This window comes from Apus apus, chromosome 20 (genome assembly GCF_020740795.1).
Source record: "Apus apus isolate bApuApu2 chromosome 20, bApuApu2.pri.cur, whole genome shotgun sequence".
NCBI lineage: Eukaryota > Metazoa > Chordata > Aves > Apodiformes > Apodidae > Apus > Apus apus.
Window position 1 is genome coordinate 6,864,511 of NC_067301.1, and position 16,912 is coordinate 6,881,422.

The 16,912-nt window shown below is 55.5% G+C and overlaps 2 protein-coding genes across 2 annotated transcripts in view; one reads left to right on the top strand and one right to left on the bottom strand.

The window, feature by feature from the left end:
• Positions 1 to 1,096, bottom strand: part of LOC127393047 (phosphopantothenate--cysteine ligase-like) — a 1,210-nt gene extending 114 nt beyond the window's left edge. The window contains exon 1 of the mRNA XM_051637683.1: positions 541 to 1,096. Coding sequence (XP_051493643.1) covers positions 541 to 1,087 — 547 coding nt within the window. The 5' untranslated portion in view covers positions 1,088 to 1,096. The remainder of the gene's footprint in view (positions 1 to 540) is intronic.
• Positions 1,097 to 1,099: 3 nt separating this feature from the next.
• ZMYND12 (zinc finger MYND-type containing 12) lies at positions 1,100 to 16,634 on the top strand (the record flags this gene model as incomplete). Its single annotated transcript, XM_051637684.1, has 8 exons — positions 1,100 to 1,281; positions 2,295 to 2,436; positions 9,396 to 9,567; positions 10,477 to 10,646; positions 12,793 to 12,915; positions 13,786 to 13,906; positions 15,265 to 15,410; positions 16,500 to 16,634. Coding segments are annotated over 8 exons (1,176 nt in total), but the record flags the coding sequence as incomplete, so codon positions are not given.
• Between the last annotated feature and the right edge of the window lie 278 nt (positions 16,635 to 16,912).

Consider the following 16,912-nt stretch of genomic DNA (forward strand, 5'->3'; position numbering starts at 1 on the left):
CTTGTCCCCCATGTCCCCCTGTCCCCCCCATGTCCCCTTGTCCCCCCATGCCCAGGCTCCCCCCCCATGTCCCCCTGTCCCCCCCATACCCGGGCTCCCCCCATCTCCCCCTGTCTCCCCCTGTCTCCCCCCATACCCGGGCTCCCCCATCTCCCCCTGTCTCCCCCCATGCCCCCTGTCCCCCCATGCTCGGCCTCCCCCAGTGTCCCCCTGTCCCCCCCATACCCGGGCTCCCCCATCTCCCCCTGTCTCCCCCCATCTCCCCCTGTCTCCCCCCATACCTGGTTCCCCCCCCATGTCCCCTGTCCCCCCATACCTGGGTTCCCCCCCATGTCCCCCTGTCCCCCCCATACCCGGGCTCCCCCATCTCCCCCTGTCTCCCCCCATACCTGGTTCCCCCCCATGCCCCCTGTCCCCCCATGCCCGGGCTCCCCCCGATGTCCCCCTGTCCCTTCATACCCGGGCTCCCCCATCTCCCCCTGTCTCCCCCGTGTCCCCCTGTCCCCCCACGCCCGGGCTCCCCCCATCTCCCCCCCTCGCCTCCCTCCGGGGCTCCCCCCCCCCCCGTGCCGGTACCGAGGGGCGCCAGGGCTCGGGCCGCCGCCCGCAGCAGGGCCAGGTACTCGCCGAGCCCGGTGAACTCGAGGGCGAGCAGCAGCCCGTCGCGGGTGGCGCGGCGGTAGGCGCGGAGGGCGGGCAGGAGGGCGGGCAGGGCGGCGGGCTCGGCCACCACGGCGGGGGGCGGCCCGGGGAGGGGGCGGAGGGCGTCGAGGAGGGCGGGCCCGCTGGGGGGCAGGGCGCGGGCCCAGGGGAAGGCGGAGCGGGCGCGGTGCAGGAAGCAGACCCCGTACCCCGCCGCCACCAGCCGCTCGGCCGAGCCCGCCCCGCGCCGCCCGGAGCTGAAGTTCTCCAGGACGCGCACGGCGCGCGCCTCCAGCGGCACCTGCGTCCCCCCGGACGTCACCAGCGCCACGCGCCGCCCGCGCGCCGCCAGCCCCGCCGCCCAGCCCCGCACGCGCCGCTCCGCTTCCGCCGCCGCCTCCCCCGCCGCTTCCGCCGGTTCTGCCGCCGCCGCCGCCGCCGCCATGGCCGCCCCCCCCCCCCCCCGCGCGCCCACTTCCGCCGGAAGGGCGCACGCCACTTCCGGTTCCGCACCGGAAGTGTCGCCGTGGCAACGCGGGGCGCGCCCGGGGCCGGGGCGCTGGCGGGGCGCGGGCGGTGCGGGCTGTGCGGGGCGGCGGGGCGGGGCTGCTGCCGGCGCTGCCGCCTCGCCTCCTACTGGTGAGACGCGGCCCCGGGGGGGTGGCCCGAGGTGAAGGCCCGGGAGGGCAGTGAACAGGGCCCCGGGGCGCGGGGGGACGTGCAGAGTGAGGCCCGGGAGGCGGGAGCAGGCCCGGGGCGCGGGGACGGGGCTGGGATGGGACCGGGGAGAAGCCTCGGGAGGAAGCTGAGCAGGAGCCTGGGATGCCTTGCTCCTCACTGCCTGCGTGAGGCTGGGAGCTGGGAGCTGGGCTGGGAGCAGGGAGGAGAGCATGGAGCAGGGAGCAGGGCTGGGAGCAGAGCAGGGAGCAGGGCTGGGAACTGGGAGCAGGGCTGGGAGCAGGGAGGAGAGCATGGAGCAGGGAGCAGGGCTGGGAGCAGAGCAGGGAGCAGGGCTGGGAACAGGGAGCTGGGAGCAGGGCTGGGAGCAGGGAGGAGAGCATGGAGCAGGGAGCAGGGCTGGGAGCAGAGCAGGGAGCAGGGCTGGGAACAGGGAGCTGGGAGCAGGGCTGGGAGCAGGGAGCTGGGAGCAGGGCTGGGAGCAGGGAGCTGGGAGCAGGGCTGGGAGCTGGGCTGGGAGCAGGGAGCAGGGCTGAGAGCAGGGAGCAGAGCAGGGAGCAGGGCTGGGAGCAGAGCAGGGAGCAGGGCTGGGAACAGGGAGCAGAGCAGGGAGCAGGGCTGGGAGCTGGGGCAGCTGGCACAGATATCTCCACTTCCCCGGGCTCCTCAGGGAAGCCACCAATGAACTGTGTCTTTCATTGGCTTCACAGCAACTGGGGGGCTTCCTGTGTACCCCGTGTGGCAGGGCAGGCATTTCCTGACACCCCTGTCAGGAGTGTTGTGATCTAACCCCCAGAGTCATGGTGACTTGGCAGGGCAGTGCTGCCTTCCTTGATGTTTGGGGATATCAAGGACTGAGGGCTGCTGTGGGAGATTCTTGTGGTGAAAACCCAGGAGAAACAACAAGCAGCAGCCATCTTCCTTGCCATCGTTTCCAAGCAAACAAAAATACCATTCTTCCCTTCTTTTGCTAGTGATGTAGATCATCAAAAAGCTGACTGGGTCAGTATCCACAAGGAAATATGCCAGCTGCTGATCCCCATCCCTGCACCCCTCCCTTTTCTCCTGACTGAAAATGAAAGAAAACAAAGGAGGGAACAGCTGGTGGAGAGACAGGTAGGTACAAGAAAAGCAAATGCCACTTCAAAGTGCTGCCAGGGAGGCTCAGTTGGATCTCTCCTTCCTGCAGCTGGGTGCTGGGAGAGACCTGCAGTGCAGAGATTTGAGATTTTATGTAGAAACAAAACCTCTGATCAGGGAGCAGGAGCATCCTCTGTCTGACTCTACCAAGCTCCTGCCTTTTTCACAATCACAGTCACAGAGTGGTGGGGTTGGAAGGGACCTCTGGAGATCATCCAGTCCAACCCCTGCCAGAGCAGGATCCCCTAGAGCAGATCCCACAGGAACATCCAGGTGGGGCTGGAATGTCTCCAGGGATGGAGACTCCACAGCCTCCCTGGGCAGCCTGTCCCAGGGCTCTGGGACCCTCAGAGTCAAGAAGTATTTTCTCATATTCAGGTTCAACCTCCTGTGCTCCAGTTTGTGCCCATTGCCCCTTGTCCTGTCCCTGGACACCCCTGAGAAGAGTCTGGCCCCATCCTCCTGACACCCCCTGTAGATATTGATCAGCACTGATCAGATCCCCCCTCAGGCTCCTCCTCTCCAGCTGAGCAGCCCCAGCTCTCCCAGCCTTTCCTCCCAGGCAGATGCTCCAGTCCCCTCAGCATCTCAGTGCCCTGTGCTGGACTCTCTGCAGCAGCTCCTTGTCCTTCATGAACTGGGGAGCCCAGAACTGGACCCAATCTTTACTCCAGAGTCCTGAGCTTCCTCAGGCAGCAGCAATCCTGCCTCTCCAGGTGGTTAGTCTGGGATCCAGCTGCATTTTCCTCCTCACAGCCTGTCCTTATACCTGATGAGAGGGATTCCCCTTTCTCCAAGCAGGGGGGCAAAGAAACCAAGTCCCTCCCTTTGTTGACCTGCCCAATTTCCAACACCCTTTCCCACCAAGCAGAGGTTTTCATCCCAGCTTTTGGCCCCGTGGGTGGTGCAGATGTGCAGCTCCTTTCCAGCCCTGGCTGTTTTCAACTCTGTTTGTTTGTTTGTTTGTTTATGGGGTGGCAGGATCTGCTTTGCCACGGTGTTGATCAAATAAAATAACCCACCCAAACACATCTGCTCCTTAAAATGCTCTTGCCTAGAAAAAATAAATTCTCCTTCTATGGTTGCAGAATAATGGCCCAACAGAGCAGCTGGGAGTGAGGGGGTGGCAGGGAAATGGTGCCACTCAGAGGAGCATCTTTCATCCTTCCACTTTCACATCTGGTTTGAAGGTTGTTTCTGGCCTTTTTTGCTGCCTGACTCCTTGCTGCCATCTCTTCCTGGGAGCATCCAGAAGGAAAAAGCTCTAAAAAGAGATGGAACCTGCACAGACTCAACTCCTGCCTGGTGGAAGCTTCTCCCAGGCTTTTGGCAGCAGATTCCTCTGGGCTTTGGAGGAACTGGGCACTCAAACCCTGCTTGGTTTGGCAAATCCCGTTTGGGAATGACAGGATTGTTGAGCAAGAGCCAAGGAAGGTGTGTTAGAAGAGTGTGTCCCAGAAGCAGCAGGAAAAAAAATGCAAAAGCTGAAGCTTCTTTGTTCCAGGTCACACTTGAGTTGCTTTTTTTACAAAGTCTATGAAGAAAAAAAAGCTTCAATTGGTCCTGGTGGGGGTGGGGGCAGGATTCTCTGCAGCCTTCACTGCCTGAAGGTTTTCCAAGAAACCTCAGCAATACATGAGCCCTGATGTTCAAGGCCTCTGTTATTGTATCATCAAATTTATTGTGACTGAAATGCTGCTCCAGAAGGTGCCAGGTGAAGGCAGCACCCCTGGATTAGCTGGAAGCCAATCATAGGGTTGGAAGGGACCCCTGGAGATCATCGAGTCCAGCCCCCCTGCTGCAGCAGGAACACCCAGGGCAGGTCACACAGGAACGTGTCCAGATGGGTCTGGAAAGTCTCCAGAGAAGGAGACTCCACAGCCTCTCTGGGCAGCCTGGCCCAGGGCTCTGTCACCCTCACAGCAAAGAAGTTTCTCCTCCTGTTGAGGTGGAACTTCCTGTGTTGTCACTTGGTGCCGTTTCCCCTCGTCCTGTCACAGGCAGCACTGAGCAGAGACTGGCCCCTTCCTGACACCCACCCTGCAGGTATTTGTAGACATTAATCAAGTCCCCTCTCAGTCTTCTCCAGACTGAACAGCCCCAGGTCTCTCAGCCTTTCCTCATCAGACAGATGTTCCAGTCCCTTCATCATCCTCGTAGCCTCCATTGGACTCTCCTCAGCATCTCCCTGTCCCTCTGGAACTGGGGAGCCCAGAACTGGACACAACCCTCCAGATGGGGCTTCACCAGGGCAAGAGAAGCTCCCTGGACCTGCTGGCCACACTGTTCTTCATGCATCCCAAGACACTATTTGGTTTCCTTAGGTTCCTGAGGAAGGCAGGAGGAGGATGGGGCTGGAGAAGAAGGCTGAGTCCCTCTGTGCTGGGACTGCCCCTGGGTCACCCCCTGCCACCTGCAACTCAGCCCAGCCCTGCCAGGACTTCATGGGAAAACTCATGGAGGTCAAACCCCCCTGGGGTGGTTTTCTGGAAGCTGTTTTTTTTCCTCTAGGATCTTTAACAACCCTGTTACATTTGTTCTTCAACCTTTGTCTCCAAACCATTGAAATACAATCCCTGCTGGGAACGGAATGTGCAGGGGCACTTTGTGTATCCTAAGAAAGCAGAGAAGGAGCAGAAACACCTCCTTACCTGCTGCTTTCACAGCACAACTGCAGCTCCTGGCTCACAAATGATGTGCAAGGGCTGGGGCAGGAGCCTGGGGCCAAGACTGGTTGACAAGCCTTGGAAGAGCAGCCTGGAGAGGGTGGGATTATTTCCCACCTTACCTTGGTGGCTTTGGCACATTCCCCTTCACCCAGCCAACAGAGATGCTTCCAAGAAGGTGCTTGGAGCTCAAGGAAAAGCTACATGTTCTCAGGATGAGCAGAAGGAAAAAAAACCTCCTGCTCAAACCTGCCCGTAGGTGGATGGTTTTTTTGGAGGTTTTCAGCTGTACTTCACAAACTCCTGCACGGTGTTTGTTTAGAAAACACCCAAGTGGAGCCTGAGTGAGGACACAGGAAAGGTGTGTGCACCTCCAGCTGCCCCCCTGGCCTGGGGGAAGGTGCAGGGAGCTGAGAGCCAGGAGGTGATGAGCTTCAAACCTCTGTAGCCAAAGCTTTGTTGATAGAAATCTGCTTTTGTCAACATAGCCAGGGGGCTGCCTGCAGACAGCAACTCCTCACTGACAAAACTCCAAGTTTCTGTTTGGAAAAATAGCCTCACCTGCCTGGTGGCAGCTCCTCACAGCCCCTGCCTGCGGGGTCTGTGCCCCAGCCAGGCTCCTGCCAGCCCCACCACCTGCAGCTTCCAGCTCACGCTGACTCAAAATGCACCTTGGAACCTCCAAACGCCTGGCTGGATCCTAAAAACCACCCTTTGGGGCCTGAAATGAGGCTTTGGCAACTAGAAATGAAGCTTTGGAGCCTAAAATGAGGCTGCAAAAGCAGATTTGGGGGCTTCAAAGCCCCTGGACCCTGAAAATGAGCCTTGGAATCTGAAAATGTGAAGCTTGGGACTTATAAATGAGGCTTTGTTACCTTAACAATGGGGGTTTGGACCTTCAAAATGCAACTGTGGGTCCTAAAAGCCCAGGTTGGAAGCTAAAATGAGGATTTGGGCCCTCAAAATGGTGTTTCACACCCTCAAAATGGGTGTTTGGGTGCTCAAAATGTGGCTTTGGACATGAAGAAAATGAGATGTGAGCCCCAAGTGAGGAGTTTATGCCCTAAAATCAGAGTTTGGACCCTACAAACAAGGCTTTCAACCCAAGGATCAAAGCTTTGGACCCTAGAGATGAGGATTTTGGACCTAAACCTGAGGTTTTCAGCCATAAAAGAGAGCTTTGGACCCTCCAGCTGAGGGCACACAGGACTGAACTCCTGCCTTCCTCTTTAAATCCTCAGGTTTGGTGCCTGTGAGTGAGTAAATGAAGGTGGCAGCAAAACCCCAAGTGTGTTCCCAACCCCCTCCCCGTGCCCACCTGAAGCAGAGCTGGGGTCCTCACCCTCCTCAGACCCCAAGAGGGGGGTAAAACTGCGTGGGGGCATCTTCAGAGAGACCTCTGGAATTGCAGCACTGATGGAAAGAGCCCAGAAGCAGAGTGAGTGCAGCACAGGTCCAGGCACGGGCTGAGGGCAAGATGAAAACCAAAGCTAATGATTCCCCCCCCCAAGGCTTGGGATTGTGGTCTGGAATCCTCAGCCCTGCGGGGCTTCTGTCTCCTGCTCTTTTCTTCTCCTGGAAGCTGCTCATGAGTCAGCTTGTCCTCCCAGCAGATGTTTGAAGGTCACTGACATCCCGGGAAGCAGCAGCGATGATCCTTCTGACAAGGAAGGGATGATCCTGATCTCTGGCACCTCCCCAGGGGACACCCACAGCCACCCACCAGAGCCAGGCCTGGTTGGGGCAGAGAAAGACCTGGCAGGGACAGCAAAGGCAGCCTGATAAAGACCAGCTTTTATTGCTCCTTGCCCTGAGCATCTGCAGACGTTCTCCTGGGCACCACGTGTCCCCCCAGCACTGCCTGGGTTGGGTGTCTTTTCACTCTGGAGGCCTCAGGGGCCAGAGAGGGGATGACTGCTGAGGTTTCCAGCTCTCCTTGCTGTAGCAGGGTCCCACCACTCTGGGGTGTGTTCTTCTAAGTTCTCCTTCATCCAGAAGGAGTGTCCCGTTGACTCAGCCAGGCTCTCCAGGAAACTCACAGCTCGTCCTTGAGCTTCCCTGCCCCTCAGCCGCTCCTGGGCCATGACTCTCTCTGCTCTCTCTAAGCTCAGCAAAACACCAAAGCTTGGCCTCCAGAAGCACTGGGCTTTGTTTGATCTCAGCTCAGCCACAGCTGGAAAGCAGAAGAGGTGAACGTGAGATTTTCTGCTGGTGCTGATGGCCCAGACCTGCCTGTGTCCCCAGCAGGAGCAGCTCCAGTGCCCCACAGCCCCCCCACGGCAGCACTGCCCCCCACCAGCACCAGCAGGTCCTTCCAGGCAGCTTTCCTGCTGCTCCCCTGTGTGACAAGCTGATAGAGTCACAGAATGCCGGGTTGGAAGGGACCCCGAGGATCATCTGGTCCAACCTTTCCAGGTAATCATCCAGTTGAAATGAGGTGGCCCAGCACCTGTCAGGCTGAGACTTCCACCTGTCCCATGTGGGGGAATCCACCTCTTCCCTTGGGAGATTGTTCCAGTGTCCAGCTGTTTTCATGGGGAAACATCTTCTACTGGAGTCCAATGGGAATCTTCCCAGGAGCAACTTGTACCCATCACCCCCTGGCTTTTCCTTCTCCTTGTAACAAGGGAGTCTCCATCTTCTTGGCAGCCACCCTTCATGGACTGGGACATGGCAATAAGGTCTCCCCTGAGCCTTCTCCTCTCCAGGCTGAACAAACCCAGCTCTCTCAGCCTCTCCTCACATGGCAGGTCCTCCAACCCTCTGAGCATCCCCATCTGCTGACACAGAAGTGTTGGGAGCTGGCAACAGTTACACCAAAAGCCAAGAGAGATGGGTAACTGAGCACCAGGCTCCCTCAGCACGTGGCTGTGGCTGCAGATGCCTGGTCTGGTGGACCCACCCTGCAACGTGGGGCCCTGGTGGGGCTGGGGAGGAGATGGGGAGCTGCAAAGGGGCATCTCATCAGTGCTGGTCAATATCTAAATGGTGGGTGTCAGGAGAGGGGGGCCAGACTCTGCTCAGGGGTGTCCAGGGACAGGACAAGGGGCAATGGGCATAAGCTGGAGCACAGGAGGGTCAAGGTGAACATGAGGAAGAACTTCTTGACTGTGAGGGTGACAGAGCCCTGGGACAGGCTGCCCAGGGAGGCTGTGGAGTCTCCATCCCTGGAGACATTCCAACCCCACCTGGATGTTCCTGTGGGATCTGCTCTAGGGGATCCTGCTCTGGCAGGGGTCGGACTGGGTGATCTCCAGACGTCCCTTCCAACCCTGACAACTAAAGGGTGAACAGACCAACTGTGGTGTGGACTTGCCAGCAGCAGCACCAGGCAGGGAGCAGCTCTCTGGGCAGGAAATATTTCTGACAACCAGCAGAAAAGCTGCAGAAGCTCCTTGGCCACCAAACCCACCCTGGGCGGTGGATCCACCGGAGCGTAACGCGATGCAGCAGGATATTCTGGTTTTTATGGGCTTTCCAGACTCTGCACCCAAAATTCCAGGCTCAGAACTGGCTGGGAAAGGGTTGCAGGAAGCTGAGCTCCATGAGAGGATCTCCCTCCTCGCTCCCAGCCCGTGTCTCCTGCAGCTGGAGGTGAGCCATGCTGGCACCAGCCTGGCAAACCCTACGCTCCACTGCCTGCTCTGAGTCACCTTTGTTGCCATCAGCACAGGCCCCTGGAGCACCTTTGTCTGAGCTTCTCTCTGGTCTTGTGATGATCATTTTCTCTGCTTCACAGCTTTCGTTGCTGCTGCCTTATTAGCCCTTTTCTGTAGGCTGCAGGGATTCTTCATCTCGAGGCACCACATGACCCAAGAGGATGTCCAAAGCTGTTCCTTCAAGAAGCAGGAATGAGAGCCAGGCTCTAACATGACAGCTTTAATTCCCAGCTATTAATTCCAGACACAAAGACCATTAGAATCATTGAATCACAGAACCATTCAGGCTGGGAAAGCCCCTTGGGATCACCCAGTCCAACCATCATCCCTGCTCTACCAAGTTCTCCCCTCAACCACATCCACCAACACCACATCCAAACCACCCTTCAACACACCCAGGGATGGTGACTCCACCACCTCCCTGGGCAGCCTGTGCCAGAGTCTGACAACCCTTTTTGTGAAAAAATTGTTCCTAATGTCCAGTCTGAGCCTGCAGCTTGAAGCCAATTACAATCACTCTTCTACAGTCTGCAAACTTGAATGGGACAAGCGACCGCTCCTGGTGCTTCTCCTTCACTCACCCTTGTCCCGTTGCCACCTTTCCCTGCAGAAACACGTCCTGGGCCTGGTGCAGAGGAGAGCCCAGGGGCTGGTTTGGGAGGGCAGACACCCAGAAGCCATCCCTGCAGCCCTGCAGGCCGTGAGGTTGGGTGCTGAGGTGCATGGCTCGGATTCTGTGCAGCTGGTGCCTGCTTATCTCCTCTTGGCCGAGGCCTCCACTGGTGAGTATTGTCTAAATAGTAATGCTGGCAAGGGCAAGACCTCCCCTGGGTCAGGTTACTGGTTTCCTCTTAGCATTTATCAGGGAAGGAGCAGCTCTGCCGTGTCCCTACCCTGCCCTGCCTCAAGGGCACTGCAGAGATCTGAGAAGTCACCCCCCTCCTCCTCTGCTGCGGGATCAGTCCTGCCCTGTGAAGAGATCAATGAAAGCAAATGAAATGCTTTCTCCATCCCGACAGTGCCCACAAAAGAGGCAAGGTGAACATCTGTTCTTTACCTCTGGGTGACTCCTAAAAGCTGAACATTCCCCAAGGTGGTTGGTTCTGCTCTTATCTCAGAGAACCAGCAAACATTTCCCAGGCCGTTGCACCTGCCAGCGCCCGGTGCGTTCACAAAAGCTGTCCCTGCCTGCAGCAGAGCTGCTCTCACTGCCTCCAGGCTTTATAAGAAATGAAAAATTAAAGAGTCTTCATGTGGAGGAGAGCTGTTCCTCACCTGCAGGGGTGAAGGACTCAGAAGTGGTTGTAAATCCTTGCTGTCCAGGAGGACACACTGTGCCCTGCTGGCAGGACTGAGCTGGCTCGGGGGCTGTAAATGGGGTGGCAAGAGAAGGGGGAAACATTCCCATGAGTAATTCTGGTGTGATAATACGTGAGTCATTCGTGGCTGCCTGTAGAGAACCTGCTTTGGACACGTGTTTCAGAGGTTTTCAATGCAGTGCACAGTTTCTGGCTTCTCCTGTAACTCTAGACACTGTAAATTAGATTCTGAAACCTCAACTGAGGAGCGTTCGGGGGTGACGTGGGGCCTCCACAGACCAGGTCTCTACCAACCTGCTGCAAAGGGCAGTATTCTCTACATTTCTGAATTTAAAATGCTCTTTATCCTGCTTATTTCTACGTGTCATTCAGGTGCTGGCTGCCTTCAGGAGGCATCCAAGTATCTGTCCCAGGCTGAGTGGATTGTGCTCAGCACCCCAAGCTGCAGCGATGCGGTTCGGTCTCAGGTACAACGTGCTCTGGGGCTCTTCTGTGTTGCAGAAGGAAACCTTGACCAGGCTTTATACCACCTGGCAAATGATGTAAGCCAACTCAAACACAGGAACACTTCATTTCCCTTCCTTCTGTAATACTTCCAGATTGATAGGGAAGCCCCAGCAGGCAGATCTGTCACCCTGATTTTAGGTACTGAGAGGACACGTGTTGTGAACACCTGAAGTGTCCAGATCCAAGACATCTCTGTATCCTTGTGCTACCAAAATGGTCTTCTACCAGTTATCCTTAATTGCCCTGGAGTGACAGACACCTTGTCTGCACTGCATCTGCTTTAGGTTTATCTAGCAGCTTGGTTACAGTCCTGAGAACAGACATTCCTACCAGAAAATGGATGAGTTGCCTTTTATTCAACAGAGAATCTACTTTCTGTTTTGGCTGTGATTTTCATAGAATCATGGGATGGCTTGGGTTGGAAGGGACCTTAAAGATCATCCAGATCCAACCCCCCTGCAGGGGCAGGGACACCTCCCACCAGCCCAGGCTGCTCCAAGCCCCATCCAACCTGCCCTTCAACACTGCCAGGGATGGGGCAGCCACAGCTTCCCTGGGCAACCTGGGCCAGGCTCTCACCACCCTCACAGCCAAGAATTTCCTCCTCATGTCCAACCTCAATCTCCCTCTTCCAGTTTTAATCCATTCCTCTCATCCCATCCCTCCCTGCCCTTGTCCCAAGTCCCTCCCCAGCTTTCCTGGAGCCCCTTCAGGCACTGGAAGCTGCTCTAAGGTCTCCCTGGAGCCTTCTCTTCTCCAGGCTGAACACCCCAACTCTCCCAGCCTGTCCCCAGAGCAGAGCTGCTCCAGCCTCTGGTTAACCTTATTTAACTCATTAAACCCTCTGCCTTATTTAACTCTTCCAGTGTCAGATCCAATGCCACTTCCCCCCATTCAGTCTGAGCTAGGAGACCCACTTCCCAGCTCCAGGGGGGCTCTTGCCAGCTGTGTTCCTGAGGATGCTTTGCCTGTCATTTGATCCCCCAAAGGCAGATGAACTCCATGACATCCTATTTATGTCCCGTGCAGACTAAATTTATCCAGTGTGGAGCATGGAATGCCCTCCCCTCTTGAACCTGATAGTTGCTTTGTGTGGGTGTCAGCCCTGCCACAGGGGTGAGGAGAGTCAGGTCCTGTTTATTAGAATCACCCCAACCCTGATTTGCTCAGTCTGAACCTTCTGGGAGAGGTTCCCCCGCCCTGGGCCATTGTTTTAGGTACCTTCAATCTGGTGCCTGAAAGGGTGTCAGGTCATCATCATTAATTTTTTTTGCCATTAACAAGTCTCTGCTCCACGTCAGAGCAGCCCAGGACCTGCCTGGACCTTGGCTGGGTGCCCGTGATCTGCTGAGAGTCACAGGCTGGCTCAGAATAGCTGGAATGCACCAACACCCCCCCGGGCTGGGGCTGGGGAGGGAACAGGCACCACCAGCAGGGCTGGAGAGCTGAGAACCTGCAGCAGGTTGTGAGTGAGGACCTGAGAGATGCAGGCTGCACAGGGGAAGAGGAGATGTGGAAAACCTGCCCCACCCTGCAGTGGGGTGAAACCTGGGATGAGGTTCCTCTGCCCAAGGGAGAAGATGTGGAGTTGTTGCATTCCTCTGCAGAAAACCCAAAATGCAGCTTTTTTAGTACATTTTACCTCATAAAATCATCAAATCCCAAAGCTGACAGAGGCAGGTTTGACTTCAGTTCATAGAATCATAGAATCCCAGACTGGTTTGAGTTTGGAAGGGGCTTAAAGACCATCCAGTTCCAACCCCCCTGCATGGGCAGGGACACCTCCCACCAGCCCAGGTTGCTCCAAGCCCCATCCAACCTGCCCTTCAACACCTCCAGGGATGGGGCAGCCACAGCTTCCCTGGGCAGCCTGGGCCAGGGTCTCACCACCCTTGCAGCAAAGAATTTCCTCCTAATATTTAATCTCAATCTCTCCTCTCCAGTTTTAATCCATTAAAAACTCCATGTGAGGCTTCCAACCACACGTGCACAAACCTCCTGGCAAAAGCCTCGTGGTGCCTTTCCCTGGTGCATCCAATTAGCTCTAATTATCTCCAACTAACACTACAGATACACAGAAAGCAAAGGGAATGTTTGCAATCGTGTGAATCCCCACTGAACAATTCCCCAGCTCGAATATGAACATTAAAACTCTTGTTTTTCCTTTACAACCCCTTTCAGATCTACCTGGCCAGCTCTACCTTTGGGCTAAGGTCTCTGGAGGTCTCTGGAGGGTATTTCCACATGGCCAATATTTTCTCTCGCCAGAACAAACTGGACATTGCAAACTCCCTCTATACTGAGGTTGGTCAAACCAAAGCTCGTCCTTTATGTTTGCCCTCATTATTACTATTTTTTTTCCTGTGCTCTTCCCAGCATTTTTCCAGTTTTCTGACTTCCTTTAATACAAGGGTCAGCATCTCAAGTGCCTTTTAGGATCAAGCTCAGCAACTTGTTTCACACCTAAATGTTTCTCTGAGTTAAAAAATGAGCAGAGAGGAATTCTGTCAATTCTTGGAGAGGAGGATTCTTGGTAAAAAAAAAAAGTGGGTTTTTGAGTTGTCTTCCATTTGGGCAGCCAAACCCTGTTAAAAAAAAATGTCTTTGCTACCAAATACCCAGTGCCAGAGGTGAGAGTCCCACGAGGAGAGAGGGGGGGTCAAGGAGTTTCCATGGGCAGGGAGGAGCTGCTGAGTGGTGGGATGCAAACAAGCCATGTAGGATTTGTGCTGGGGATCAATGGGAAGTCACACTGCTCAGAGATGTTCAGAAGGGAGTGATTAAGGGAAGCAACAATTCTCTAATCACTCTAATAACTGGGGGGGGGGGGGAAGCAGCAGAGCCTTTATTTGTTTAGCCTGGTTGTCTGAGGACACCAGGCCCTGGCAGCTCTGCAACCTGCCTCCCCAGCTCCAAGCCAACTGGCTTTTGGTGGACGATTTAGTTGGATTTGTTGGAGTTTGATGACAATGACTAGTCTGCTGGAGAAGTGAGGCTGCCCTGGGGGGGAAGAGTGGTCAGATCTGCAGGTGAGACACCCGTGCTGGCAGCAGCCAGCTCAGCAGGCACTGGGGTGTTGTGGCAGGGCCCTGCAGGACGCATTGTTTATAGAACAGTGAGTTGCTAAATACCAGCTATTCATGCAAGTGAAATAATTCATTTGCTTCCTGATAGGTGACTGCCATCTGGCATTCCTGGCTGCTGAGCCTAGTGCAGGCAGAGGAGCAGATCCTCGAGGCAGAACCGGAAACGTCTCCGTTTGCCGAGGACCGAGAAGTCAGCGGAGACCAGATGAGTAAGCACTGAGCTGGCCCAGCCCTGTGGGGTGGGGAGAGGGGATGGGAAAGGATCCATCCCACGGCTCATCTGAGCAGCTCTGGGCTTTGTGTGGCATCTCTGCCCACCAAAGGGCTTTGGGGTCACGGGTGTTCCTGGTGTTGCTGCTCCGGGGCTTGCGCTGGATGGAACAAACGAGGCTGCCTTGGGAATGGGGCTGTTCACCTGGAAACTGTGTTGTTGACCTGCTCCTTTTCACAGCACCCTTGGCAGTGACTACAGCAACACCAGATTTTGCCTTCAGGGTTTGTTTCCACTTCAACATCCTCATTTCTCCTTTGTTTCTATTTAACGATATGAAAGTGACATTTAATCTCACCTGGACAGGTTTACAGCTCTGCTTTCTGGAGCAGTAGGACACAGTGGAAAAGTGTTCGTTGGTGATTGGATGTATTAATCTGGAGAATATTCTTAGAAGAGAAGCTGGGGAATGTCTCACCAGGATAAGTGTAGGGTGTGAACATTGATCTCCTGAGATGTTTTGTGGAAGTGCTGAGCTCTGTCCTGTGACCAGTTGAGCTTCATGTGACTCGTGCCTGGAGAGGGTGAACCACTTCTCCATCCTGGTTAAACTCAGTGATTAGCAAAAGTACCAGTATAGCTGATGCCAAAATTAAGTGAAGACTTGGTGATAATGGGGGATCTCTGAGAGTGGTGAGACACAGGCCCAGGTTGCCCAGGGAAGCTGTGGCTGCCCCATCCCTGGCAGTGTTGAAGGGCAGGTTGGATGGGGCTTGGAGCAGCCTGGGCTGGTGGGAGGTGTCCCTGCCCATGCAGGGGGTTGGAATGAGATGATTTTTAAGGTCCCTTTCAACCCAGACCAGTCTGGGATTCTATTATGATTCTATAATGTAAAGGTGCATGAAGCACCAGGAAATGTGCTGCTGTGCATGGCCCTGCCCTTCTCTCCCCAGAGGTCAGGCTGGGTCTGGTCCTTCTCTGCTTCCCACCATCTATGCTAAGAGGAGCATTATCAGAGAAGAGAAACATTCCTGGAAATCTCATCAGCTGCCACTGTCTCCATCCAGTAGGAACCACACCAAGCCAGGCTACACAATATTAGTTATGACAGGAGTACCAAAGTGGCTCTTTTCATGCAGCTGTGATGACTCCACATCCCCACTAAAGCTTCATCAACACAGTTACTGACTGGGTGAAGAGAGCTCTGGTAATGGGTGTGGAATTTGCAAGGAGCTGGGACACCACACTGGTGCTGGTAGCAGAAACACTTTGATGTCTAGAAGAGATATCTGGGCAGTTTTGGGTACAGTATCTTGCATCCATCCATCCAACAAGGTTCTGTCATCCCTGGAGCAGGTGAAGCCCAGCAGGAAGAGGCAGCCCGGGTGCTGAGTGTGGTGCTGGGGGTCAGGGAGCAGGCACCAAAGCAACACCCTGGGGAAACCTCCCGAGTCCTGCACGCCCTGGCCATGCTCTGGTACCTGAGCAGGGATTTCTCCAAGGTGAGTTTCCTCTGCTGAAGGCTCCAGGGGGGGCTGCCTGACTCTCTTCCAGTCTCACCCCATCCCATGAACTCACTTGCCCATGTTCATCTTCCAAGTCCCCCTCAACCTGGCAGTGCCAGGACCAAGGACAAAGAGCCCTGTGTGAACCCAACTCACGATCTGCACGGGGCAGTAAAGCCCCCAGGGCCCAGTTTGATCCCTGCCAGGCCATCTGCCCTGGATCCTGCAGTGATCCACATTTTCTGGCTTTGTCCTTTATCTGGGCTGTCCTGGCTGCCTGTCCCAGGGCAGGTCTGTGCAGTGGGGGAGATGTGGGTCAGTGTGTGTCCCCTGGAGCTGGGCACCCTGTCATTGCCAGGGTGGTGATGCAGGTTCAGGTTGCTTGACCCTTCTCATTCAGTTTTCAGCCTGTATTTTTATGGCCAACCATTCCAGATGTGACTGCTGACTTCAGAGTGCCCTGTCCTCTGCCTTAACCATCACGGGTTGCGAGGAAGAGCCGAGCAGTGAACATCTGGAAACCAGGCCCCTTTGCTGGGGCTTCCAGCTCAAAAGCCCAAGTCCCTCCTGCCTGTGTTTTGGAGGGTGAACATCCAGATTATTGGTGGTCTCTTCATTGTATGGGAGAAAGTCACAGTGATGTGAGTCACTGTTGGGAAGACACAAAAAAACAAATCCAAATTAGAAAACAGGCCAAGCTTTAGAATGTGAGAATGGCAAATCCCTGGAAGAGCCACGGAGGGAAAAGAGGGATTTAGTTCAGACTGAGTCAATCCAGATGGATTTTTTTTCCTGAAATAGCTTTGGGAATGTTCAGATGAGCTGCTGGGTTAGATGGGAGGTGATGATCTGCAGCAGCGTGGGGGCTGGGGTCAATAATCTCCTCTTGTCTGCATGGCTGGGGCCTCACTGTGGTATCTGCTGGAGCTTTACTCTCTCCTGTAAAGCAGCTTGTGCAGGTCACCCTCTGCAGCAGAGGCTGGAGCTGGATCTGCTCCAGTGCAGCAACTCTGAGGAGCCTCTGCAGGTGCTTTAACCACCCATTGAGAAAAGCCAAATTCCTTTGTCTCTTCTGTTTCCCTCCAGGCTCGTGAGATGGGGATGAAAGCCTTGGACCTGGTGAAACAACTGCCCCACCAGGAGTCTCTAGAAAACATTGGTCGTTTGTTGAAGTTGATTAACTCCCAGCCTTCCTGCACAAAATAAAGAGCTTGTACCAGAGCTGGGTGTTTGGCTGGGTTATCTGTGAACTGTGGTGCTGATAACTGTGTCCAGTTCTGGAGCCCCCAACATGAGGACATGGAGCTGTTGGAGAGAGTCCAGAGGAGGCCACAAAGATGATGGGAGGGCTGGAGCAGCTCTGCTCTGGAGCCAGGCTGGGAGAGTTGGGGTGTTCAGCCTGGAGAAGAGAAGGCTCCAGGGAGACCTTAGAGCACCTTCCAGTGCCTGAAGGGGCTCCAGGAAAGCTGGGGAGGGGCTTGGGACAAGGGCAGGGATGG